The sequence below is a fragment of the Denticeps clupeoides genome, chromosome 5 (assembly GCF_900700375.1).
Source record: "Denticeps clupeoides chromosome 5, fDenClu1.1, whole genome shotgun sequence".
NCBI classification, from domain to species: Eukaryota; Metazoa; Chordata; class Actinopteri; order Clupeiformes; family Denticipitidae; genus Denticeps; species Denticeps clupeoides.
This window is the reverse complement of record NC_041711.1, coordinates 23,884,283-23,909,801: the sequence shown is the minus strand read 5'-3', so window position 1 is coordinate 23,909,801 and position 25,519 is coordinate 23,884,283. Positions and strand designations below refer to the sequence as shown.

General features: G+C 39.5%; 1 protein-coding gene across 9 annotated transcripts in view; it reads right to left on the bottom strand.

The window, feature by feature from the left end:
- dmd (dystrophin) overlaps positions 1-25,519 on the bottom strand; it is an 86,881-nt gene that overhangs the window by 12,330 nt on the left and 49,032 nt on the right. For 5 of the 9 annotated variants that reach the window (XM_028981181.1, XM_028981179.1, XM_028981180.1 and 2 more), the window contains 22 exons: positions 23,414-23,524; positions 23,162-23,322; positions 22,812-22,947; positions 21,983-22,158; positions 21,746-21,893; positions 20,845-20,976; positions 19,571-19,720; positions 19,333-19,413; positions 18,710-18,794; positions 13,324-13,493; positions 12,975-13,092; positions 12,232-12,443; positions 11,526-11,680; positions 11,251-11,431; positions 8,933-9,105; positions 7,751-7,907; positions 7,401-7,515; positions 7,003-7,271; positions 6,565-6,711; positions 4,771-4,849; positions 4,355-4,415; positions 3,123-3,167 (listed from right to left, as the gene is read on the bottom strand). In XM_028981181.1, coding sequence (XP_028837014.1) covers positions 3,123-3,167; positions 4,355-4,415; positions 4,771-4,849; positions 6,565-6,711; positions 7,003-7,271; positions 7,401-7,515; positions 7,751-7,907; positions 8,933-9,105; positions 11,251-11,431; positions 11,526-11,680; positions 12,232-12,443; positions 12,975-13,092; positions 13,324-13,493; positions 18,710-18,794; positions 19,333-19,413; positions 19,571-19,720; positions 20,845-20,976; positions 21,746-21,893; positions 21,983-22,158; positions 22,812-22,947; positions 23,162-23,322; positions 23,414-23,524 — 3,062 coding nt within the window. Of the gene's footprint in view, positions 1-947; positions 1,090-3,122; positions 3,168-4,354; positions 4,416-4,770; positions 4,850-5,647; positions 5,704-6,564; positions 6,712-7,002; positions 7,272-7,400; positions 7,516-7,750; positions 7,908-8,932; positions 9,106-9,550; positions 9,688-11,250; positions 11,432-11,525; positions 11,681-12,231; positions 12,444-12,974; positions 13,093-13,323; positions 13,494-18,709; positions 18,795-19,332; positions 19,414-19,570; positions 19,721-20,844; positions 20,977-21,745; positions 21,894-21,982; positions 22,159-22,811; positions 22,948-23,161; positions 23,323-23,413; positions 23,525-25,519 lie in introns of those variants that run through there. The other 4 variants (XM_028981187.1, XM_028981184.1, XM_028981185.1 and 1 more) reach the window with 4 other exon arrangements.

The window sequence follows — 25,519 nt, the reverse complement described above, 5'->3', positions numbered from 1 at the left end:
TTGGCCAAGAACGTCAAACCAACTGACAACTGGGGCGAAGCTGGGCGTCTCAAGTGACCATAGAAAAACAAAACTATCCAACAGGAGCTCAGCCCAGGGTGAACTGCTATTGGACGGCCTTCACAGTTTCAACCCAAATGGTCCCGCTGTCCCCCTGGTAACGTCTCAAAGGCAGACACAATGTACTCCGTCCAACCCTTGTTAATGGCAGTTTGTGTGCGGAGCCTGATGGGAGAGCCTGGGAATGCATACCTCACATACTCCGAGCAACCTTAAATCTTTTAACACGAAACATTCCACAGACATTTTATTATCGACCGCCACGTTCGTTAGCTTAATGGGACTGTACGTCCGAAGACAATTGCAGTTTATACAGCATCTAGGCTGCGGCTCCCTCGCCCTCTCTCATACCAAACGTGTCCAGGCATATTGAGCTGGTAAGGCGAGTGTTATGGGTTTCCTTTCACCCCACACAGTCCCGTTTTCACGCATTATTAAAAAACACACACACGCGCGCGCGCGACTGTGGACCTCGGGAAGGGAAATCGGATCTATAGTGGCTTCCCACGCTTCATTTATCCCACGGACCATCAGGCTGCGTGATCACCATCTTCCGCTGCACATATGCGTGCCGGATGAATGGAGGAGACCGCGGCCACACCGCAACGCTCGCACGTAGCGCGGCATTCTAAACGACCCGTTTAATACATGCAAATGAATGGGCGACGGGTCGCCATCGGCGGCACCGACACCAGGCCACGAAGCCGAGGACGCACGGGTTAAACCGGAGCACCTGCTGCGGCCGGCGGACCCGGGAACATCTGGTGCCGCTGGCGCTGCGTGGCGACCGTACGGCTCCGTCCTCTGCGCGCCGACAGCCCGTCCTTGCCCGCCGCCCCGCACCGCACCGCACCGCACCGCACCGCAGCGCCGCGCCAAACACTCACTTCCTCGGATGCTCCCTCATCGCTCGACGCGTGCACGGCGATCCGACGGCGTTCGGTCTCCTCGCCCGCGAATTCTCGCCTCCGCCCGTCCTAACGCGAGCCGTCCCCGCAGCGGCTCTCGCAAGGCTGCCCAGACTAGGCGGAGCCTGGCCGACCTCCCTTCCCCCAACCAGCGCGGAGGCTCAGAGAAAGATTTCACGTCCTGTCGGGGAGAGGACTCGGTCCTTAAGGTAGACCAGGACACATTCCAGCGGACAACTCTTCATCTTCCGTTTCTTACCCGAGTGGCTCTCGGTGGAGACCCGGCGACCGAAAGTGGCAAAAGTGGCGCCGAGACACAAAACAAGGCGACAATAAACCGTGACAATCATTTCTGATTCATTTGGTCGGTCACGTGCTCGTCTGTATAATACGTATGAGAAATGTATATATACCATAACACACACATACATACGTACAGTAGGCCTACTGTGCAAAAGTTTTAGGCAGGCGTTAATAAAATGTTGCAAACAAAGAATGCTTAAAATTTTTTTTTTAAGAAAGTGGGCAAACAAAAGGGAAATCTAAAGGTGTGTGATCAATCAATTATACCAAAGAGGAGCTAATCAATATCAGAAACAAGTTGAAACTGAAACGTCTGTGTCAGTGGGGAATGGGCAAATGCTGCCAAGATGAGATTGTGGACTACACACAGGTCATACACAGCAAAGGGTGGTCACAACGACCATTTACATTGGTAGATTCTCACTGAAGGCATCAAAACTATGAATGAACACATGTGGAGTTATGTACTTAACCAAAAATGTGAAATAACTGAAAACATGTTTTATATTATAGTTTCTTTGCTCTGACTACTACTTTGCACACTCTTGGCATTCTCTCGATGAGCTTCAAGAGCTCGTCACCTGAAATGGTTTTCCAACAGTCTTGAAGGAGTTCCCAGAGGTGTTTAGCACTTGTTGTCCCCTTTGCCTTCACTCTGCGGTCCAGCTCACCCCAAACCATCTCGATTGGGTTCAGGTCCGGTGACTGTGGAGGTCAGGTCTCCACTTTTTGTTAAGTACATAACTCCACATGTGTTCATTCATAGTGAAAATCTACCAATTTTTCTACCAATGTAAATTGTCATGAAAATAAAGAAAACAGAAAATGATACGGTGTGTCCAAACTATATATATATATATATATATGTGTGTGTGTGTATGTGTGTGTGTGTGTGTGTGTGTGTGTGTATATTTTGGCAGCAGAGTGATGTGATTATACAGTTTTAAAAGAAACAACTGAGCCTGGTGTTTCAGTCATTATGGGGATAATCCTTTGACAGATTGCCAAAGATATTCCATGTTACGGTTTACTCCTTGCAATACCTTAGGTGAAACTCCAGACTTACACAAGGACATGTTTACAAAAGACAGCTGCAGTTCAGGGTCTTTTGACAGAGGTCAGTTTAGGTGGATTAAATAGATGAGGCCGTCAAGAAACGTCTGTCCAGGTCTGCAGCAAAAATGCTGAGATAGTCACAAAACTGAGCGATATTTAGATATTTTTTACTTAGAAAAGCCACTTGTCTGTAAATGTGTGTTCGTTCCTTTATGTTTCATTAGAACTTTTGCAGCTAAATTTGATACCGTTTCAGAGAAGCCTATTTAAATTTGCTATAATCCACTGCAATTACGTCTTAATCATGGATAATGTTTTCAACAGTGTAGTCATAAAAAAGGGGCTACTCAATTCAACAGGCATTCATAATGGTTGTTTTTCAAAAACAGTACACAGTAGAGAAACAGAAATGGTCCAATGCCTCACTCCATGTTTATTGTTCAAACCCAGATAGATACATTCTAGACTGATTTTCAAACAATATAGTTGCCATTTATATTCAATGCTCTGCAACTTTTTTTTTAAACCTTGATTTTCAAATGAATTTAATGTGTCCTGTACAATCTATAGTCATTTCTGAATTTTACTTCACTGTCACGGTTTCCATGCGATACTTAACTATTTCATGAGAAAATTGGATGAGGAGCTCAGTCTAATTAACACTGCATATTTGTCTATAAATATTTAAACCGGACTGATCCTGCAGTAGGAAGTTCACTTTTAATCTGATTATTTATATGTCTATGTGCCCTAAGAAGTGTGTTAATGTGTATAGTATGGTGAGCTGTCACTCACTCATAAAGTGTTTGGAGTTCCTCGGATCTTGTTCTCTTTTCTTTTCTGTCCAGAGAAGAAGATCTGTCACTCACTAAAGGTTATGATGCTCAGCACATCATAAACAATAAACAACACTTTGCACTGTTTTAATGCTTACACCATGCATCATCAACAATTAGTCAGTAAGGAGCTTTAGCCATTAATTGTTTAGTCATGTTTGAATTAAGCATGATGTATCACACAGTCCCAAATATGCGACAGTATTTAAACTAGTATAAAAACAAACCCGCACTAGTACAATCATATAAAAACTCCTTCACAACAACAAAACCTGAATCTGACACCTGAGCCAACAGAGCAAACCCACTACACTACTCATCTACTCACTATCCATAAACACTCGGTTCTGTTAGACACTGGGCACAGGGCAGGGACCCGCAATATGGCAAATACACACACACACACACACACACACACACACACACACACACACACACACACACACACACATACACACCTATGTTTTAATTTAAGGTCACCAATTCACCTAGTGTACATGCCTTTGGATGGTTTGAGGAAACCAGACAACCCAAAGGGCACCTGCACCAGCAAGGGGAGTCTGCCCAGCAGGTATGGAATTGATTGGTGCTGCGGTCGTTGCACAATTTATTTAGATCAAATATATCATATAGCTGATTATGATATAAGATCAACAAGTAATAAGCACAACAAATGGTTAAACAGTATTGTAAATAAAAGGCTAACCGGCAGAGAAATAGATATATTCAAGACACATCCATGGGCCATGGGGGCCCAAACCCTTAAGTACAGCATGACAGAAAATACAATTCAAGCCAGAAAGCCAGAGACCACTCAACCAAGAGCACAGGCAGATGAAAGCACATGAAAACTAACAGCACTACAATTCTGTTTTAACAATCAAAGCTATAAAGTGGTACAGTGACTGAATCTGTAGAAAGTAACCATGAACATATATGCACACGTAATAACAAAACACATGCACTCAGATGTAGAACAAATACAGAAAACAGATGGAAGTCAACAACTCAACAACTGCATGAACTGAAGCATACTTAACTAAAACAGCCAAAAAAAACCACCCCTGAAGTCAGAAGCACTCTGTAAGTGTGTGTTTGCAGCCAAGTGGTAAATACCATGTTAAGCTATTAGAATTGCTGGTTAATGTGAATGATGTCATGTGTTAATGAATACAAGCAGGAAACTCTTACTTGATGTAGTATGGGACATTGCTTGGTGAAACTTGCCTCTGAAAGGGGCTTTTGACTGATGCTGTGAATGTACAAAACACAGGAAAATTAACAAATCATTGTCATAGTCACATTTAAAACACCTAGCATAATTTTCAAAGAAATGCAACTAAATGCATTTGCTGTGTACCCCAAGTAGCAATTTACTCATTTTAGCATTGCCAGCCCCATGCTTCACCAGCAAAGCCTCTCAGGAGCCCACACTACCTTGCACTACATAGACTTAAGCTTTATATCATTATCTATCTGAGTTCAGAAACATCTGCTTTGTGCTGATGTGCTGAATGATAACTGAGTGATAATGCCTCTCCTCATTATTACAGACAACTGACACAAAAAAGAAATATACAATTTAACAGATATGGGGTGAGACTTACATTGGAAAAAGTGCTGTGAATGAGGGCCTAAGTCGTGCTGAGCCTCTGTGAGTTGAGTCATGTGCTCTTCTATAGAAATCTAAAACAGAAGCAGTTCATTGAAAAAAAACTGATATTCTAAGTTGTGCATAAAGAGGTTTGATCACTGAGAATACCACTATCCGGAGTCCAGTACAAACACAACAGTACACACAGCGGCAGAAAGCTGAAATCAATGTGGATCTGAAACAGAATGGATGACTGGTCTTCCAGAGCAGCAAGTGATTGGTAAATGATCCAAAAATCAAAGAAGTTGATGTACAAAATGCACCTATTCTCTAAACACTCTTAAACCAGATGATCCTTCACCTGTCACACTACATATTGTTCCTCTCCCTATTGGATCAAAGATTGTTGGATAAGATAGTTGATTGATGAATTTAGCATATAGAACCATAAGGCTGGGTACAGACATAATTCTATTCTGTTCAGATAGTTTTATACATGTAAAAAGGTAGTTGGGACACTTATGATCCACAGTGATTTAAATATCAGTTCCGATTAGTCTCTCACTGTATGATTTTGTACTTTTGGGGTGAGTACTTCCTAATTCTGTAACAGGAACCCTTGAAACCCTTAATTGGAAAATCTGAATTGAAAATGCGTGGATGGATGGAATGGAGATTTTGCATGTCTGCTTATCTCACATTAATGCTGTGAGAAGCACTTTCCAAGTGGAATCCACTGGAATGCATGGACACTATGAATCAAGAGAGGGCTATGGAAAATAATACTTAAATAATTAAATTAAAATAAATGTAAGTTGGTGCAAGTATAAAAATTCTCATGGGAATGGCAGATGGGGACTAGACGATGAAGGCATTATTCTGAACGTTACCTGAGACCCACCTCCCAATTCTGTCCCACTGTTTGAGTTTTTCCAGGTTTCCGTTGAAACCTGGTTTGGATTATAGAGAGAAAAGTCTAAACTGACAAGGTAACTAATGAGTGTTCCTGTAAACTGTAGTCAGGTCTGTATTTATAAGTAATAGCAATGAATAAGGTTGCTTTGTTGTGAAGTGTCATGTATGTAATTTATAAATATATATATATATGTATGTAATTTAATCTGAAAGTGAAATTGAAGTGATTGTCATTGCAGCACAGCACGGTGCACACAACGAATTGAGTCCTCTGATTTTAACCATCACCCTTAGTGAGCAATGGGCAGCCATGACAGGCACCTGGGGAGTGCCCGGAGAGAACCTCAGTGACACCTTGGCGGCTCGGTATTCAAACCGGCAACCTTCTGATTACGGGGCCACTTCCTTAACCACTAAGCCACCACTGCCTCAAAAGTGCACGTGTCAGAAGTGGGATTTGTACCCATGCCTCCATGGGACGACCCAAGTACTCAGAAGGAATTTGCCACACCGCGTGGCAATTCTGACGGCCTTAATCTAGACAATAGAATGTGAGTGTGAGTGTCATTCTTCTGTCTGCACTTTTATTTTCAAATACAAAGCCCTGATGAGAATAATTGATGAGTGCTTAAAAAATCTTTGGCTACAGAGGGTTATCTTTTTGGAAGGTGACCAATAATTATTACACCTGTAATGTCCTTGTATTCACAGTTAGGGTTAGTTTCTCAAAAACTACATATAAAACAATAAGCAAAATAGTTTTAAAATATTCATGCAAATATTTCAAAGACAATTTATTCAGTAATAAACTTTTTTGTCAAGGAGTATTCATTAGAGGACTTTCATTTTCTGATGTACATTTACATTGCTATAATCACACGATCATTCCTACCTGCAGTAGCCTCCATCTTGTGTTTAAGTTGTCTATACGGTCCAGGTTGGCTGATGAAAGTTGTATGTCTGGAGGCCCAAATGTGGATGCAAGATCATTCACTTGAGAGACATCCTCTTGAATTGGCGCTATCTCTTCCTGAAATGCCTTCAAATGAACATTTTTTTTAGAACAAATGATATATTTGATTAATATTTTCCATAGTCCAAATGTTTTCATGTGAAAAACATTAGGCCCCACCCAATAACTACTTAATGAACATTAATTGCTTACATATTTAAATGTGCTCTTTCCAGGCTTTATCACATCATGCAATGCTAGCTCTTACATCCAATACTGAATGCAAACACCAGTGAATAGACACTTATGTCAAAAGTTAACATCAATTTATGGGTATCAGTGTTCTAGCATGCATGCATATTAGAGTAGGTTTCTAACCTTGACTCTGTCTATATTTTCCTGTAATGAATCTATAAGTAGGTCTTCAACAGGCTCCCATGAATCCTTCACCATCTCGGCATGCCTCAGTTTCAGGTCCAGCTTGTCTTCAGCATCCTGCAGCTCTATGAGGCGCTCCAGTCCTGCTTCCAGCTCCTGCTGCCAGTCAGCTGAGGCCCCACCCAGTCTTGACCATTCAGCCCTGACATCTCCCGCTTCCTTTCGCAAAACACGTGCAACGTTCTGAGCTCTCTCTTCTGGAGTCACATCTGAGAGACAACGTGCAAGAGGATTAAGAATTAACACATTATCATTGCAACATACATGTAATCACAAAGTGAGCATTAAATATATTTTTTTGATAAATGTGTGCGTATTTTTCATCTATGAGCCTTTACCTCTCCTCTCAGGATGTCCTAGGTCAGCATGAGGTAGTTCACTGAGGAAGAATCCAACTGATTCAAGAGCTTGGCTGACCACTGGCTCTTTCTTCTGGACTTCCCACTGGAAGGACTGGAATGAACACAGTGTTTATTAAGTATATTGTTGGTACCACCACTGCACTAAATTGGGTATTAAAGTACAGGATAACCATAACCAATAACCCTAAAGGTAAATACAGCTCTCAATTAAAAATGTACATTTTGAATTTAAACTAAATACATTTCAAAATGGGCACATTGTTTATGTATATTTATTATGCGCATTGTACAAATGAAACATACTTTTTGAGGTGTTGGTGTCTCACCTTGTGTTCATCAAGCTGCTGCTGTACAGTTGGTATGTCGCCCCCTACTGGCTTCTGTCTGTCTAACTCCTCTTGTTTCTTTTGTAACCACAAAATCAGCTCCTGCAGACTCAAGTGCAACTGCTTCCAGGGTGCTATGCTCACATCCAGATATGGCCTAAGCATGCAAACAGACAACCCTAGATTAGACTTTCAGGTGATACACCGTTTGTTTCTGTTTGTGTGATATTAGCGGTTAGTGCCTACCACAGCAGGTGATACATCATAACTTAAAGTATGGCGATTTATACTTAATATCTGAAGTACAACCTGAGTTCTGGAAAAAGAAAACTAAAAGACATTCAAATGACACGAGCCAATACTTTATTTACAATAAAACATTGTAAATTGTATCCCTGTAAATTGCTAAATAAATTGATGCCAAAAAAGTTGGCAACATGCAACTATTTATTGAAGACACATGAAAGTATAAAAAGATTCAGCTGGGACTAAATCTAGCAATTAATTTAGTTCATTGATATCATGTCTGTAACATGATTAGCTATAAATGGGTCGTCTTAGTCTCAAAAGAGAGTGCATAAAACGATTGTTGGATACTTTAAAAAACAACGTTCCTCAAGATGAAATTGCAAATCTCCTCAGTGTGTGGGGACAATACTTTGTTCAGTGGCACCTTGGCACCTCGGGATTCGAATCGGCAGCCTTCTGATTACAGGGCCACTTCCTTACCCGCTAGGCCACCATTGCCCTTGGAAACCTATATAAGGCAAAAATGGGACCAGATTCCTACACCAAAACTTCAGAGTCCAAATTATTTTAGACCTGTAGCAAGCATCAAATATGAAACTTTTCCGAAATTCAGGTTGTACTTTTTTAGTAATAGAATAAAAATAAACTGAACGAGAAAATATCCAGTCATAAACATTCACATACAAACTTTACAATTATTTTTTTGAACTCATTTTACCTAATCCTTTCGAGCCACACATTATAATCCTCCCAATCATGGATGTACTTTTGCAACCACATTGACATTTCTTAGCAACTCTCCACACTTCACTAAGAGATCCTGCACAACTCAGAAACCCAGACCCATATTGATAAAAACAGGAAATATATTTTAATGGTCAGTTCAGTGTGTGGCGACCCTATTCAAATGTATTTGTATGAACTTTACATTACCTCATACTCATAGTTTTGTTTTGAAGATCATCCCAGCGTTGCCTCATGTTGTCCAGACGATTCTGTAGCAGTGCCCCGTCTTCAGAACCTCTCTGAGAGTTCACAATCCGCTGCCCATTCTCGTCCAGACTGTGGAACATCTCAGTATGTCTATCAATCTCTGCCTGCAGCTCCTATTCAACAACATCACAATTATAATTATGGGATTAACACAGAATACATATGGCTCCAAGCATACAATCCTCTAACCATATTTTTCTTCTTCAGATCTATCTAAAATAGTTAAAAATTTTACATGTACATTGTTGTGTTGTCCAATGTTACAATGTTAGTATTACACATGCAGAAAAATGTCATTACGTTATGATTACATTTCATTTGGTACTTGGTATTTGGTACTTATTATGACAAGATTATACATTATTATACACATTGAAGTGATGTTCGTCACACAAGTAAAGAAATAAAGTTTTGTAAAATTAATTTTTAATTGAGTTGGTTCTTCTTCTTTGATGTGCCAAACAAACCCCAAAATGACACCTCAAAACAGCAGCAATTAATGGAGTCAGGTATAACTGCATATATTAGTGTGTAAGCGATGAAGTCAGAACATCTAACCTTGACGTGGTAGATCTTCCTCCGTAACATTTTGAGTCAGATAAGCACTGAGAAATATTAACTCTCACACACATAACTCTCATTCAAACATTAACTATCACACACTAGTATAAAGCTCAAACCCTTCTGTCTTTGGATCCTGTGGGATTGTGTGTGAGAGCAAAAGAAGAGAGAGAGAAGAGAGAGAGGAGAGAGAGAGCAAGAAATACAAGGCTGATTGACAAACACACACTGAGTCTGTTGTTTGCAGTCAAGTGGGAGACATAGGGTCAGCACACATCCCACAGTGCATTAGGGCTCCTCTCAGTCCCATAGGGCACTTTTTCTAGGAGTCTGCCGGGTGCACATTCCATGCATACCACATGAGTTATCGTCAGAAAGGTTTTTGGTTGAATATCATCATTTTGGTAGCATAGCAACTACATGGGTTACATTTTTGTGGAAGAAATTGCTAATATTAAAAATTTATGTTTGAATATGTTTCTGAGTTCTTTCTTTACTTTTATAGATCTGTTGATTGCAGATCTAACGATTGATAACAGATAAATTGTTATTATTTTACTTGGTAACTGTTCATAAAGACCTTTTAGATGGTGAATAAGGTATAATAAGGGCTGCGAGGTAGGATGGTGCCACTCCATGTTTGGCTTTGTAGGCCAGCCTCAGTTTTTTTTAATCTGATGCGTGCAGCTACTGGGAGCCAGTGGAGGGAACGTAGCAGAGGGGTGGTGTGGGAGAATTTGGGAAGGTTGAAGATCAGTCGTGCTTCTGCATTTTGTATTAGTTGTAGAGGTCGAATGGTACATAGTGGTAGACCAGCTAGAAGGGAGTTACAGTAACCCAGTCTTGAGATTACTAAGGACTGAACCAGGATCTGGGTGGCCTGTGTTGACAGATAAGTGCGGATTCGTCTGATATTGTAGAGAAGGAATCTACATGAGCGGGAAAGATGGCTGATGTGAGTCGAGAAGGAGAGTTGGTTGTCTATTGTTACTTGGCAGTTGTAGAGCTGTGAGTTGTCCAGGTAAATAGCAAGATCCTGATGTGGTGAAGAATCTGCTGGAATTAATATTAGTTCAGTTTTGGTGGGATTGAGTTTGAGGTGATGGGCTGCCATCCAAGATGAGATTTATGTTAGAAATGCAGAGATTCTGGAAGAAGCATGTAGATCAGAGGGAGGAAAAGACAAGATGTGTTGAGTTGTGTGTCGTCGGCACACAGAGTATGTGACACTCAGAGTATGCAAGTGGCCTCTTGTTACTGTTGGGGTGTCACGTCCAGGTGTTTTGTTTTGGAGTTGATTGGGAATACGGGGGGGTAACCCTGTATTAGGCCCAAGGGATCACTGAGCCAGGGCAGCTGAGACTAGAGGGAGACAGTGCTGCTAGAGAGAGAGAGATAGAGAGGGACAAACTTTTTGCTACTTAGTATTGGTGCAGGACCATGTGGGTTAGCCTGCCTTAATTAGTGTTTTATGTATTGTGTTTTCGTTCTTTTCATGTTTGATTTATTTTTTGTAGCCCACGACTGTTTTTGTGACCTGACATATTTGCACCTTTTTCTATAACTTTTGGGGAAAGAAAGGGGAAAAGAATAAAAAAGGAAGAGCACTTTTTGGCTCCACCGCCACACATCCTGCCACATGAATACTGTAAAATGCCCCAATGAATAATATGTCACTTTACTGATCATTGACATACCTGCCACTGCTCCAGAAGGTGTCGTCGTGATGAAGGCTCGCCCTCTTTGTGGGCCGCATCATGCAGGACATTGGCTGTGGTCTCTGCCTCAGTGAGCCAGTTGAGGAAATGCTCCAGATCCAAATAGAACTGCTGCAGCAGTCTGAGTGCAGCCTCCAGAGCAGCCTCTCTGTCCCCAACACTACATCCACACAAACGGCACATATTTCCATGTTTACTCAGAACATGCACAATGGATAAGTGCGGCAATCCATATATGATGGGAGTTAACTCACCGCTTGCTGATATGGGCCCATGACACACGGACGTTGTCATGTAGCTGCTTCACCTTGTGCGTATCATCAGTGTGATAAAGTGTTAGCAACTTCTGTCCCAGTTCGTTGGTCAGGTCAACCTGTGCCTGCCACTGCTTCAGATCTTTCACAAAAAGCTGAAGCACAATAAACAAATACATTAATGGCAAAGTATTTACTGTTAAATCAATGCAAAGATTAAGCTGAATTACTAAACCTAACTCATTTACTGCTGGACACCAGCTATAATTGTGCTGCTAGTGAACAATTATAGTTGAACACACCCAGCACCTTGACGTAGTTACAAAAGTAAATCAGGACACAGTATTAGATATAGTTGTTCTTTTTATTCTCAACCACTGACCATCAACAGTTCTGTGATTTATTTTGGAGTGTGTCACACGACGGACGCTAAACAAAGATCAAGGACACAATCTCATGACTAACGCATAATGGGGATTTGAAGACATCACACTACTTAGTACATGGCACAGAGAACAGAACATAAAGCACAAGGAACTGGTGGAGGTGGCTTTTTCTACTTAGCAACATGTCCACACAAGTGGGAATCGGGGAAGACTGTTCACAATAAACTCTGGTATACATGGGGATCCGGAGTACCACAAAGAGTCAGACCGATGATAAGAGTGTAAATATGTGGTACATATGTTTATGTGTTTTAAATTACCTGAAGCTCAGCATTTTGCTTCTTAAGAGCATCGACCGAGTATGTGATTTCATTCCAGGACTCAACTTTCTCAGTGGCTTGTTTCAGGAGTGGCTCTACTTCTTTCTTAGAATTGAGCCAGCAATGTGAGTCTTTCAGCATGTTCTGCAACTGGACACCTCTTTCTGTTAAACGGCCATGCGATTCCTCCCAGTGGGCCTGTAACTTATCGACTAAGAATGCACATAAATAGACAATAGTTTAGAGACTGCAGACAGTTCAAGAAGCTGTATACAAACAGTCATTTGTCATGAGGAGAAATTCTTTGCCTTTGAGAAAATTAGAAAATTATCATAGCAGAGGCGCTGTAGATTTATAATTAGAATTTTGCCCACCACAGTTCTCCTTAAGGTAAAGGGGTGGCATCCTTTAAGGAGCTCTAAAGTAACAGAAAAGAATAAGGGCAATTCAGTCAGTCTCATCAGTGGAGTCCACAACCCCCCAAAATATATTTGAAGGATCTGTTATATTGGCGCCACTATATCAATAGTTATATTTTATCACTGGTGGTGATAAAATGGTCTGTCGAGCAAAAAAAAACTACTTGAGACAACATGACACTACGCTTCAACTATTGATTTTACTGCTTTTTCAGCTAGGCCCAGCTTTCCCTGTGAGTGCAGAAATGCCACTGATATCCACTCAGGTGGTGAAGTTATTTTCTTAGATGAAACTGTCTCATATTTATTTTCCAACTAACTTACTGCGGTCAGTGATGACAGCACGTGTTTCTTGATTAGAGGTTTTGTTCTTCAGGTTCTGTGCTGCAGTAATCTGAGACTCCAGCTGAAAATGCCTCTGTTCCATGTCCACGATCATTGCCTTTAAAAGATACATTTAGCACTATTCACACATATTCAGATGAATTGTTACATAAAATATCAGGGAAATGCAATAAAGGGTTGTATTAAAGCATTAAAGTTTTATACACACTATTTATTGGCTATAAAATATAATACTGCATTTGCCTCAGAGCAAACTCCGTCTCTCAAACACACAAATATACGTCATACACCCACATGCATGCATTCATATGAATTTTCCCTTTCTTACCTTCTGTTTGATGATCATATCACTGATCTCTTCTGTGTCACCCACAGTGACCTTCTGGTTCTGCACCATGTGATCAAGTAGCGACAGCCAATCTGAGAGTTCAGCCCAGGCTTTGTTGAATTGAGCTAAAGCAGGCATATCACCTTGGGCACTGCCACCCAGACTCTCACCTATTCACACAAAGACACACACACAACCCATGGATAAAAACAGCTGAGAGCTTCAGATTCAACATGGGGTACTCATTAATGCAACAGGGTTGTGTTTTACAGTACATTAAATCTGTGTCACACATCCATTACATACATCCATTACAATATGTAATTAGTAGTACTTATCAGGCACCTTATATTTACAACTGTTTGGAACCTCTTTATGACGAGTTGTTAAAAATCAGAAATATTACATTTATAGAAGGATTCCCAGACGCCCTAAATGATGACTAATTTTGCCAACCACCAAAGCGATAATTATCAACAATTGTTGCAAGAAGTAATAAGCAAGTTGAAAATATGTATAGAGTTTAGCTTCGTAGAGTAAAGCTGGTGAATTTGTTTTTAACGGCACAGTCAATTCCAGGATCCCACATTTTTTATTTGGTTAAGAATGCCACAATGCTGCAAGTAGCGAATCCTCATAGGAGACCACAGGGCTGATGCGAATTGACGTGGAGTTTTTGCACAGCCCTCTTCTACATCACTAACATACTCAAACCACCCTGACCACCATCATTGCGGTAAGGTCTCATGAAGCTGCTAACCTCTTCAGTGACAATGTTTTTAGCAGCTGGTTTTAGATGCCGCTTTGCAATTGAATTTTTTCAAATGTGGCAGTGATATTCGAAAAAGAGAAAAATACCTTCGCCCAGCCTCATACATTGAAGGTGAGCTGTGAAAAATCTGTTTTCTTTTAAATGTGTTTTCTTTATTTTAATGACCATTTACATTGGTATTCTCACTGAAGGCATCAAAACTATGAATGAACACATGTGGAGTTATGTACTTAACAAAAAAATGTGAAATAACTGAAAACATGTTTTATATTCTAGTTTCTTCAAAATAGCCGCCCTTTGCTCTGATTACTGCTTTGTACACTCGTGGCATTCTCTCGATGAGCCTCAAGATGTCGTCACCTGAAATGCTTTTCCAACAGTCTTGAAGGAGTTCCCAGAGGTGTTTAGCACTTGTTGGCCCCTTTGCCTTCACTCTGCGGTCCAGCTCACCCCAAACCATCTCGATTGGGTTCAGGTCCGGTGACTGTGGAGGTCAGGTCTCCACTTTTTGTTAAGTACATAACTCCACATGTGTTCATTCATAGTTTGATGCCTTCAGTGAGAATCTATCAATGTAAATGGTCATGAAAATATAGAAAACACATTGAATGAGAAGGTGTGTCCAAACTTTTTGCCTGTACTGTACGTAGTGTGCTCTGTCATACTTGATTGTGACAATCTCTGTTTTTTCTGGTTATATGTACACACCATAGCAGGGGTAAAAAAAATGTTCACCCACCACCTGATATTCTATTATATCTGAAGAAACAAAAAATATTCACCACCGTACAGGTCGGTGGGGTATGTGGCAAAACTACGCTCCAAGGACCCCAGTGTGATGGATGTGTCAAAATGTTTGCTATTCTTGAAGCCTAAAATAGTCCTAACTTTCCTGGATAATACTTTTTTAAGAATTAACAAATAATAATATTATCATAACCAAACATAACACTGTGCGCAAACATAGGGCTCTCCAAAATCATCCATACTGGAATTCGATTAGTGCCACTTCTCAATCACCCTTTAATCAGAAGTATTGCAAGCTTAGTTATCTAATTGGAAATAGCGTTATCAGGGTACAATCTCTTGAGTCGCATTGCTCGGTAGTGTTACATAAAATCCCTCATCACCCATGGTGTTGTTCACTGGTTCAATCTTTTGCAATTCTTCATAAAAGGTACCGTCTGTTTTTGCCACGTATTATATTGCTTCAACTTGTAGAAAATTCCTGTGTATAGTTTTGTTCATATCCTTTTGTTAATGCGCCGCTTGCTCTTACAACATCACCGGTTTTGTATTTAAACACCACATTTCTCTGCTTTGTGTCATTCATTCCATACAGTGACATACGATGATGCGTTGAAAGATTTTGCACATACAGTCCTTTATGAGTTTGAAATCCTGCAGGGCCATGCAATTCAATTCTTCGCCACCCCATGGGTTTATGTCCTCAAAAGGTTGTGTCACCACCGCAGGGGGCACCTCATCCAGGGATTGTGGTGTTAGCTGGTCTAAAGATGACTATGTATGTTAAGTTCTATCCCCCCCCGGGCAATAAATAAGCTTATCGACCCAGCTATAGCCTTCAGCAGTGGAATGTTCTACAGAGAGTTGTTCAGCCATAGTCCAATGGGACCTGTGATCAGTCAACATCTTGTATCCGGCTCTGGGGTGGTTCTACTTTTTAATAGCCAGCCAGGGTGAGCGGTGATTCAGGGTGTGAAGTGGCACTGTCACACTCCACCTCCACCTGTGACTGAAAAAGTCGGACCCTGACCTCCCTGTATCAGGCCAAAATATCACTCCATTTAAACAATCTGTCAATCTTAAAAAAATTTATTTCACGGGCACATCACCCTCATGTCTTGTGGGTTGCTACACACTAGAATCAGGCACCACACGACTAACAATCTTACAACTGCAGAGGTAGATGTAGACCTCGGAATTCGTCTCTTGACGTTTGGTGAATATGTAGTAATGATCATGATTCGATGAGCTGGCCCCGGATATGTAGAAGTTTTTTCCGTGTGTTATACCCAGAAGTGGAAAGTAACTAATTAAATTTACTCATGTTACTGTAATTGAGTGGTTGTGAGTAATTTTTAATTTTTAAAATCGGTTTTAAAATAGGTCATTTTACTTTCGCTACATTGGAAAATTAATGTTATACAGATAATTCTCATCAGTTTTTTTTATTACTGAATGTTTGTTACCTAAACTTTTACAGCCTGTAGCCTGAAAGTATCACTTTATCCACACTTTGTTAGCCTTATTCCAAAATGGATTAAATGTATTTTCCCCTTCATAATTCTACACACAACATTCAATATTGACAATGTGAAAAAAGTTTACTTGAGGTTTTGGCAAATTTACTAAAAATTACAGCCTCAAGTCTTTTTTTAAATATGATGGCACAAGCTTGGCCAGTTTGGCCCATTCCTCTTTGCAGCACCTCTCATGCTCTATGAATGGGAAGAGTCAGTGCAGCCATTATAAAATATCTCCAGAGATGTTCAATCAGATTCAAGTCTGGGGTCTGGCTGGTCCACTTAAGGACATTCAGAGTTGTCCTTTGATATTTCGGCTGTGTGCTTAGGGTCATTGTAACAGGAGAACAATGAACAGTCGCCCCAGTTCAAGAGCGCTCTGGAGCAGGTTTTCATCCAGGATGTCTCTGTACATTGCTGCAGTCATCTTGCCCTCTATCCTGACTAGTCTTTCTGCAGCTGAAAAACATCCCCACGGCATGATGCTGCCACCACCTTGCTTCGCTCTAGGGGTGGTATTGGCATGGTTACAAGCGGTGGCTGATTTCCTCCAAAGAGTTTTATGTCTTATGGTCTGAGAGTTCTTATGGCCACTCTACCATACTGGCCTAATTGGTGGATATCTGCACATATGGTTGTCCTTCAAGAAGTTTCTCCTCTGTCCACTTTGGAACTCTGACAGTGACCATCAGGTTCTTGGTCACCTCCCTGAGTAATGCCCTTCTTCCCCAGTCACCCAGTCTTGGTGGCAGGCCAGCTCTAGGAAGAGACCCGGTGGTTTTGAACATAATGATGGAGGCCACTGTGCTCATTGGGACCTTCAAAGCAGCAGAAATTTTTCTGTAACCTTCCCCAGATTTGTGCCTCAATCCTGTTTCGGGGGTCTACAGACAATATCCTTTGACTTCTTGCTTGGTTTGTGCTCTGACATGAACCGGCAACCCTGGGACCTTATATAGACAGGTGTGTCCCTTTCCAAATCATGTAAAATCAAGTATTTTCTCCACAGGTAGACTCCAACTAAGCAGAAACATCTCAAGGATGATCAAGGGAAACAGGATTTGCCAAAACCTCAATTAATTTTTTTTTTTTTGTCATTATGAAGTGTTGTGTGTAGGGAAAAATTATTTCCATCAATATTGGAATATGGTTGCAAAATAACAAAATGTGGAAAAAGTGATTACATTGCTCAAACTAAACAAGATCTTTACAGTCTAATGCTGTGCTAGCCTGTGGGGCAGGACACTGTATTTCATTTCTTATATCTCCAGTCAGGGTCCTCATTTGTCAGTAAAGACCACTGATATATTTATGTGTGCTATAGAAAGAACATGAACATTTTCACAGTTTTGGATACTTTGACTTTGGCTTTATTTTTGCTTTTTATTGTAATGTTTGAGTTGGACCATACAAATCAGAATTTAGTACTTTTGTGGCCAACTGTGCTAAAACTGTGTTTCATGGTGTGGTCTGGACATAGTTTGCACATTATACGCTTAAAAGTTGAATAAAAATGTCTGGTGCTGTATTGGATTTATGTTTAGTTCTTTTTTACATCAAGTAATTGAAAGTAACTAAGTAACTTTCACTCAAAATTAATTTTAAATGAAGTAATTTTTTACTTTTACTCAAGTAGATTTTTAGATGGGTAATTTTACTTGAGTAGAATTTAAGCAAAGTAAAAATACTTTTACTTAATTACATTTTTTCAGTACTCTTTCCACCTATGGTTTCCCAGTCTTCAGCAAAAAAAAAATGATATACACAATTGCTTGTCTGGAAACTTCTGGTCTATATCCATCATGTACAGTTTTAAGCAACGTTCTTCCTTGTCAAAAACATAGCCACCATCATGGTTGTCAGATAACGTCCAATCGTATTCCTCATAGTCTGCAGAGTTTTGAAAGAAAAATCACCAAGATTTGAGGTCTTCTTGTTTTTGGTGCAAATGGCGTTTCACCAACAGTTATCCTGTTTGTAACAGGTGTTGGTGTAATACGTCTATTCATAGTCATTGCAGATGACAGAGACATTGTAACAGACTGTGTTGTACCGATTGTCACAGACAACCATGGGTCTTTAAATACCCAATGTTCAGGTGCCAAAGAGGTGTAAATCAGAGACTAAGCCATAATTCACAAACACTAACCGCTACACATTTTTCACATAAAGTGCCTGTAATGTACTACTGTAATTATATATCTAACAGCCGGTATTTTACAAAAAGGGCTATCATGCAAACAGGTGACAGGAGAAAGTCAAGGTTCTTATTCGACTGCTCAGACCTGATGGAAGGACAGGGTATGTGGAGGCATATACACACACAGTCACATACACAAAAACTCACGGGCTAAAGCTGTGCATTTCTCTTTCCAGTCAGTCAAGAGGACTTGAATAGATGTCCAGTCTGCTCCAAGACTATCATACTGTCCCTAAAATTACAGCACAACAAAGTGACACACATGCCCACATAGACCGTAACCAAACCTGAAGTGAGGCAAAATTGCTTTTACGTTGGCTTTATTGTGCGGTTGTGAAAATGTTTAGGATGTGAATCATAATTACTGACAATGGCCACAATGAGTTAAATTGTATTTTCCTGTTTACCCAAGATGATAAGTAGCATTATATTTCTGTTCAGCTTTCTTTTTATGACTGGCCTCTTTAAAGTTGGGTCCAGAACCACACACAGACTCTTGTAAATCTTAAAATCATAACCAGCCCCTCGTAATAAGTTACCCTTTTTTATGTGAATTAGTTTGGCAACAACATGTCTAATCAAATACATAATTTAGAGTAAAATAATTTGATAACAGAAATAAATAAGAGGTTCACAGAATCAAATAATACAGACCATATACATTTCTATCACTAGAACTAGTAATAGTGAAAAGCAGAGAAAAAAAGGTTCACAAGTCTGCCTCATCTGGATTAAATTGAGGTTTGAATATATGGTTTTTTATATCTAACCTGCTCAGGCTGGCATGGGGGTCGATCTTTGGCCAATACCATTTCCACCTCAGGCTTCTTAGTTTTTATGTCTTCCTCAGTCTGAACACACACACACACACACACACAAAGAATCACAGTCATTAGGATCTGAGACTGTTGATTTTAGCTTGTTTGGTATGCTTTCAGTAAATGGATATGTATATGTCTATATAAAGGGTAAAATGTGCATTCAATATACATGTATGTGTGTTTGTACCGTTGAATCAATACTATCTGGGTGTTTTTCCATGTGGCTGCGCGTGTTGAAAGCCCAGGAAGAGAGATTGTAGAGCTGCTGATGATGCATTTTCAAGTCCCTCAGCAAGGCTTCTATCTCAAGCACACGCTCTGGCAGAGCTTCTGATACCTACAAAACACACATCGTTCCCACATACACACAACCAAACATATTTACATCCACACAGGGAGAGAGCAAGAGAGACACACATCTTAGAGACATCTTAGAGTTTATGTGTAATGTGATGTTAAACAATTTGTGCAACGTAATGTTGCTATTCCTTTAGCTTAATTTATTAACAGTTGGTGTATGACTTAGTTTTGGTTTTGTATTTTATTAGGAATTCAAAATATCTTATTTTATGTAAAATGTCATAAAGGACAATCAGAAACAAAATGATCTGGTCTGATGAGACAAAGATTGAACTGGGAACTGAATGTTTTTCAGCTGCAGGAACTGGGAGACTAGTCAGGATAGAGGGAAATATATTCTGCATAAAAACTTGCTCCAGAGCGCTCTTGAACTCAGACGGTTCATCTTTCAGCAAGACAACGACTCTAATCACACAGCCAAGATATCAAAGGAGTGGCTTCAGAGTTTGCAAAGAGGAAAGCTCCAGAATGGCCAAGGATAGATGTGCCAAGCTTGTGACATCATATTCAAAAAGACTTGAGGCTGTAATTGCTGCCAAAGGTGCATCGACAAAGTATTGACCAAGGGCTGTGAATACTTACGTATATGTGATTTCTCAGTTTTTTATTTTCAATACATTTACCATTTTGGAATAAAGTTGTAACATAACAAATTGGGGAAAGCGTAATGTCCAGATGTACTGTATATGCCACTGGTCTAAACCAGTTGTGCAAAGTGAATCAGGAATGTCATTACCCCAGTTGGCATGAAAAGGGCATAAATAATATTGTAAACTGGAAGGTCCATCTACATAAGCCCTCTGCAGCTCTTAAATATAATTCTGAAGCCTAACCTATATCTCAGGTTACTATTATCATTATTTTATATTAATATTTATTTTTAAATTATTGAAATAAATGCACAAATAAATATTTAATTGTTGTTTCTAAATAAATATTAACAGTAATACTAGAATATATTATTATGTTGACTTAATTTGTGATATTAATTTAGACTTTTTTTTATTAAAGTTCACTTCAGTGTGAGTTTGTGTGAATTTGTGTGCATGCGTGTGTGTGTGTGTGTGTGTGTGTGTGTATAAGGGGGCAGTGTGTGTCTACCTTAGCCCAACGTGTATGTAGGATCCTGAAGTTAGACTGAAGTCCTTTATTTCGTTCAGAGGGTAGTGAAGACAGCCGGTGCTGTAGATCCTCCAGGGATCTTTTCTTGCTGGGCAGCTCACTCACACAAGCCTGGCAGACATAAGAAGCATGATCATTAATATAATTAATAATTAATGTGTTATTGCATCAAAAACCTTTGATGCTAATTTTTCATAATATCACTGAAATGGCTCATTAAAATAAGTATTTATTAATACTATAACATATATGAATCTAATACTACTTTTATGATATTTCCTTTGTAAAAGGTTATGTTATAAATGCAAAAAATTATTAAATCAGTGATTTTGAAATTGTAATTGGATTCCCTGGAAGAATTCCTAAATACCAGATTTAATAAATAAAACAGTGTATGGGGCATGAAAAAGACAAATGACAGCATGAGGACATGACACATCTGGGATTCTTTTATACTTATAAGAACAGATTAACAGATCAGGTATACAGGAACAAAAGACAACACAAACATGAAATCCCAGTATTGGGAAATGCCCGTAACGTGAGCGACAACAGCGCTTTTCACTAAAATTCAGAACTTTCTTTTTGGTCAAGACATGTCTAGAGAACATATAACTGAAAATATTTAAAAAATATAAAACCTGCATTTGCAAAACACTGGAATGGCTGAGAATGTAGGTCATGCCAGATACACAACCGGGCATTTTGTACACTAAATATATAAAATAAATATATCTAACTAGATCATTAGATAGGTAGGTAGCTGGTCACTCAAGTTAAAATTCTGCTTTAGTTAGATATGCTGCAACATCGTTGCACATTCACTTGCTCTGACGAATAGGGCAAATGGTCCCAATTAGGGTGGATGAGAACTGTTAACCTGAGTCTTCTGCAACACACTGGTGAGCAACTCCCGGTTTTGAGGGTGCAGGGTTTCTGTCACAACGCTCTCTGTCTTGTCCAACCAAGACATGAAGTCACCCAGATCCTCCTGAAGCTCAGCGACTGCTTGCTGTGCTTCCACAGATCTACGCATGGACATATATACCAACAAGTTTTACTACAAATGAATGCAATAAAATGTAACCATATTGACCAATGTTAAATTTTTTAAAACCTTCTCCTCCTCTCATTGAGCTTGTGCAACACAACATCCCAGCGTGAGGTGATGATGCTGAGCTGATGTTGCATGTGAGCTGAGTCTTCTGGAGTACTCTGTCGGCTGATTTCTCCCCCCAGAGAGGTCAGAGATGTTATTTCCACCTGTTGAACAGGTACTGCCTCCTGCATAGCCTACACAGGCACCAATAAATGAAATCATGAAAGGGGCAATAGAAGATAGAAGAATTCAAACAATTCTTGGCAAAAGAAGCTTGATGGTGGTAAATTGTTAAATGCTTTGTCCCAGTCTTTCAAATGTATACATATACTGGGCACCAAGTATCAAGTTAAATGTAATTATACAGGTTTGCAGAAACAATGTGTGGCCAGAAGGCTGATAATAAAAAAATACTCATAAGTATAAATTAGACAGCTTAGATAAACAGAGCAAACTAATATTTTTTAACTACTGTGATGAGAAAAAGCAGCTACGGTCACAGTCATTACAGAAAGCTCCGTGGACATATTGGCCATTAAGATTGTGGCCTATAGACAAAATAAGATATTTAGGGGATCTAAGAATAGAAAAGAGAGCTATAAATGATAAAAAGCCTTCTTGCCACTGATTTTGTGAAATCACTGCAAACAATCAATTAGTATCTTCGGTTTGAGTTACTCTGATGGCAATTCATTCATTCAGCCTCCTGTCTAAATGCAAGTTGCTAATCTTTGGTTGGTGATATATTGAAGAACAGGCCAGTATAGCTCTGAATACATCTGTGTCTGGTATGTTTGTGTACTATGTGGAGATTGCTGGTGTGGGACTAGGTCCCTGGTTGAGATACCTTCAGTTGTTTCCTAGTTGTGCTAGGTTCATCTTCAGCTTTGGTTAATGTCTGTTCCACCTCAGTCAGCCAATCTCCAACAGCTTTGTGCTTCTCAGTGTAGTGATTCCACTTGTCCCTTGAATTTTCAAACCGCCTGTAACAGAAAAACTGGGTGTACTGAGGAGGAAAAATTGGAAGAGAGGAACAAAAAAAAGGCAACAACCAGAAAACTAAAAGTGATATGGTGTAGTTGCACTGCATCTTAGTTTCTAAACTGAATCTATAATTGTCTAAAGAACCTATGTTGCTAAAACCTCATTAGCCAGTCATATGTACTACAAGTGAACAATACTGATTAAAACACTTACAATAACCTGTCCTGATACAGCTTGTTGACTTTGTCCCAGTTGATAGACAGCAACTGACAGAGCTGGTTCTCACGTGCAGTTCTTTTAGTAAGATCCACTCCTTCCCTATCCAAAGCTGCATGTACCTGGCCCTCCAGCTTCTGAAGGTTTAGCTTCACATCCTGGATAAAGTGGGTTGGAGGGAGTAGTGTTTCACACAAAGAACACATAATGCAAGGATATCATATAATGTCATGAAAGGCTGGCCCTCACCTGCAAACATTTCTCTTGCTGAGGAAGGTTGTAGAAGACAGCCCTCCAGTACTCAGGTGAGTTCAACTGGAAGTCTGTCTCAGAAATTAACTGCAATAGAGTCTGGAGCTCCTGCAAGAGCCAGATAATAAATGTTGTCAAATCTGAACCCTGTTTCCACTAAGCACATCTATCAAACTGGAAAAAAAAACAGGGATGAGTGATATATTGATTACTATTTTTAATTTAATATAAAATTCAAAACCATATTGTGATTTATCCTGAATGCTTATTAATTAGTTATGATGCACAAATTGTATACAAATTAGTCTGGTGTGATTGATCATTGTACTACTGAAAATTAGCAACACAATTTGGTCACCATACACTGAAAAGCTCATAACCACCTGTCATGAATTTTATGATCAAGAGCAGTATCCTAAAATATAGATTTTTAGCACACACCCAAATCTACTTTACCTTAGTAAATCTATATTTGCCATTACACAATTTCAATTGCCAGAAAGTACTTAGGTTTAGTTCAGTATTATTTTGCTGGTGTTAGTTTACAGTTAGTTACACATGAACAAATCTGATTAGTTCCTTCCAGAGAGGGTTAATTGTTATATTTCTGTTGTGTTTATAAACGGAACAATGTTGAATGAATTTGAACTAAACATATGCATCTTCATTTTAACAATATATTGAGGAACAGCAATTATTGAATTACATTAATGTGTAATTATGTCAGGACTGATTTCTGAATGTTGAGTAATTTATTGAATGCATTTTAATTTGTGAATTCCATTTTCTGCAGCCGTTATGTGTGTTAGACTACTACCACTCTAATATAGTCATAATAAATGTAAGAATTACTTTTCCCTGAGCACTAGTTATTAAATAATGACATAATCCTTTTCTGTGCTGTCAAATTCCAGTTCAATTATTCATATTTATCCTTCACTGTTTATGTTTCATGTTTACTTTAATAATTCAAATATAATCTTACCAACCAAATAAGTGCATATTACAAACACAAAATTGATGATATAGACACATGCTTTAGCACTCACATTTAGATTTTTTATGCATATGTAGTAAAATAAATCTCCATATAAATCATTAATATGCATGCATAAACAAAATGTTTTGTTAACTGTATTTATTCTCATGGGCACCAGCAACATGAGTGTTTCCTGTCATTCCAGATCATGTAGGGTATTGTTAATAGTCCATCAAATACACATGCACACCACTGAACAAGCATGTGTTTGCATACAGGCACAAATGCACACAAAAATATACCCTATTTATTGTTTTCCAACTTTTACCTATTCAGAAAGTCTTGTCAAAAACTAGTATAATATTCTAGTCTTACGTACATAAAGCCTTCCAATGCTTCTCTTGAACTATGTGTCAGGCACTGCCAGGGCAACATGGCACCTTCAAAGAGAATGCTGATTCCCTTAAAACTGTCCAGATGCCCCACTTATAGCAGGCGTTACTATAGTAATGACGGGTTATTTACTTGAAATTCCTCTCAACATTCTGTACATACACATATACACTTAAACACACACATCAATAATATTCCTTTTAGTCATGTGAACATCTGTAACATATTGAATTTGCACCCAAATACATGCCCAAAACCAACCGATGCCTGGTAAATACCAGCACTAAGAAGCAACAACTCAGGGTTTAAAAAACTGATGGCACAACTAATGTAAATTCATTCATTTATTTTATACGGTAAGTTATTTTCAGCTGTGTTCAAATCTAGGCTACGTATCAAGGTCGGGGTTATTCGCTGGTACATCTCAGAGCCGGTTAATCTCATTTCTGCTGTATGCACCACACTGATGAGTCAGACGCAGGTCATCTGCTCTGGTACAAAGAGACTTACACACAACCACAACAATAGACATACACAAGGATGATCAAACACCCAGGCTCAGAAAAGCAAAACAGAAGGCAGAAAAAGGAAAGCAGGTGTGCTTTTGGCAAAAGGAATGTATGCATGGCATGCTAAACAGTACAGTGGTTTAAAAGATTGGTGAGGCAACACAAACCAACAGTTTTCTCCCTTTTATCTGTGAATGCATTGCTGCTGGTCAGGGTCAGTTT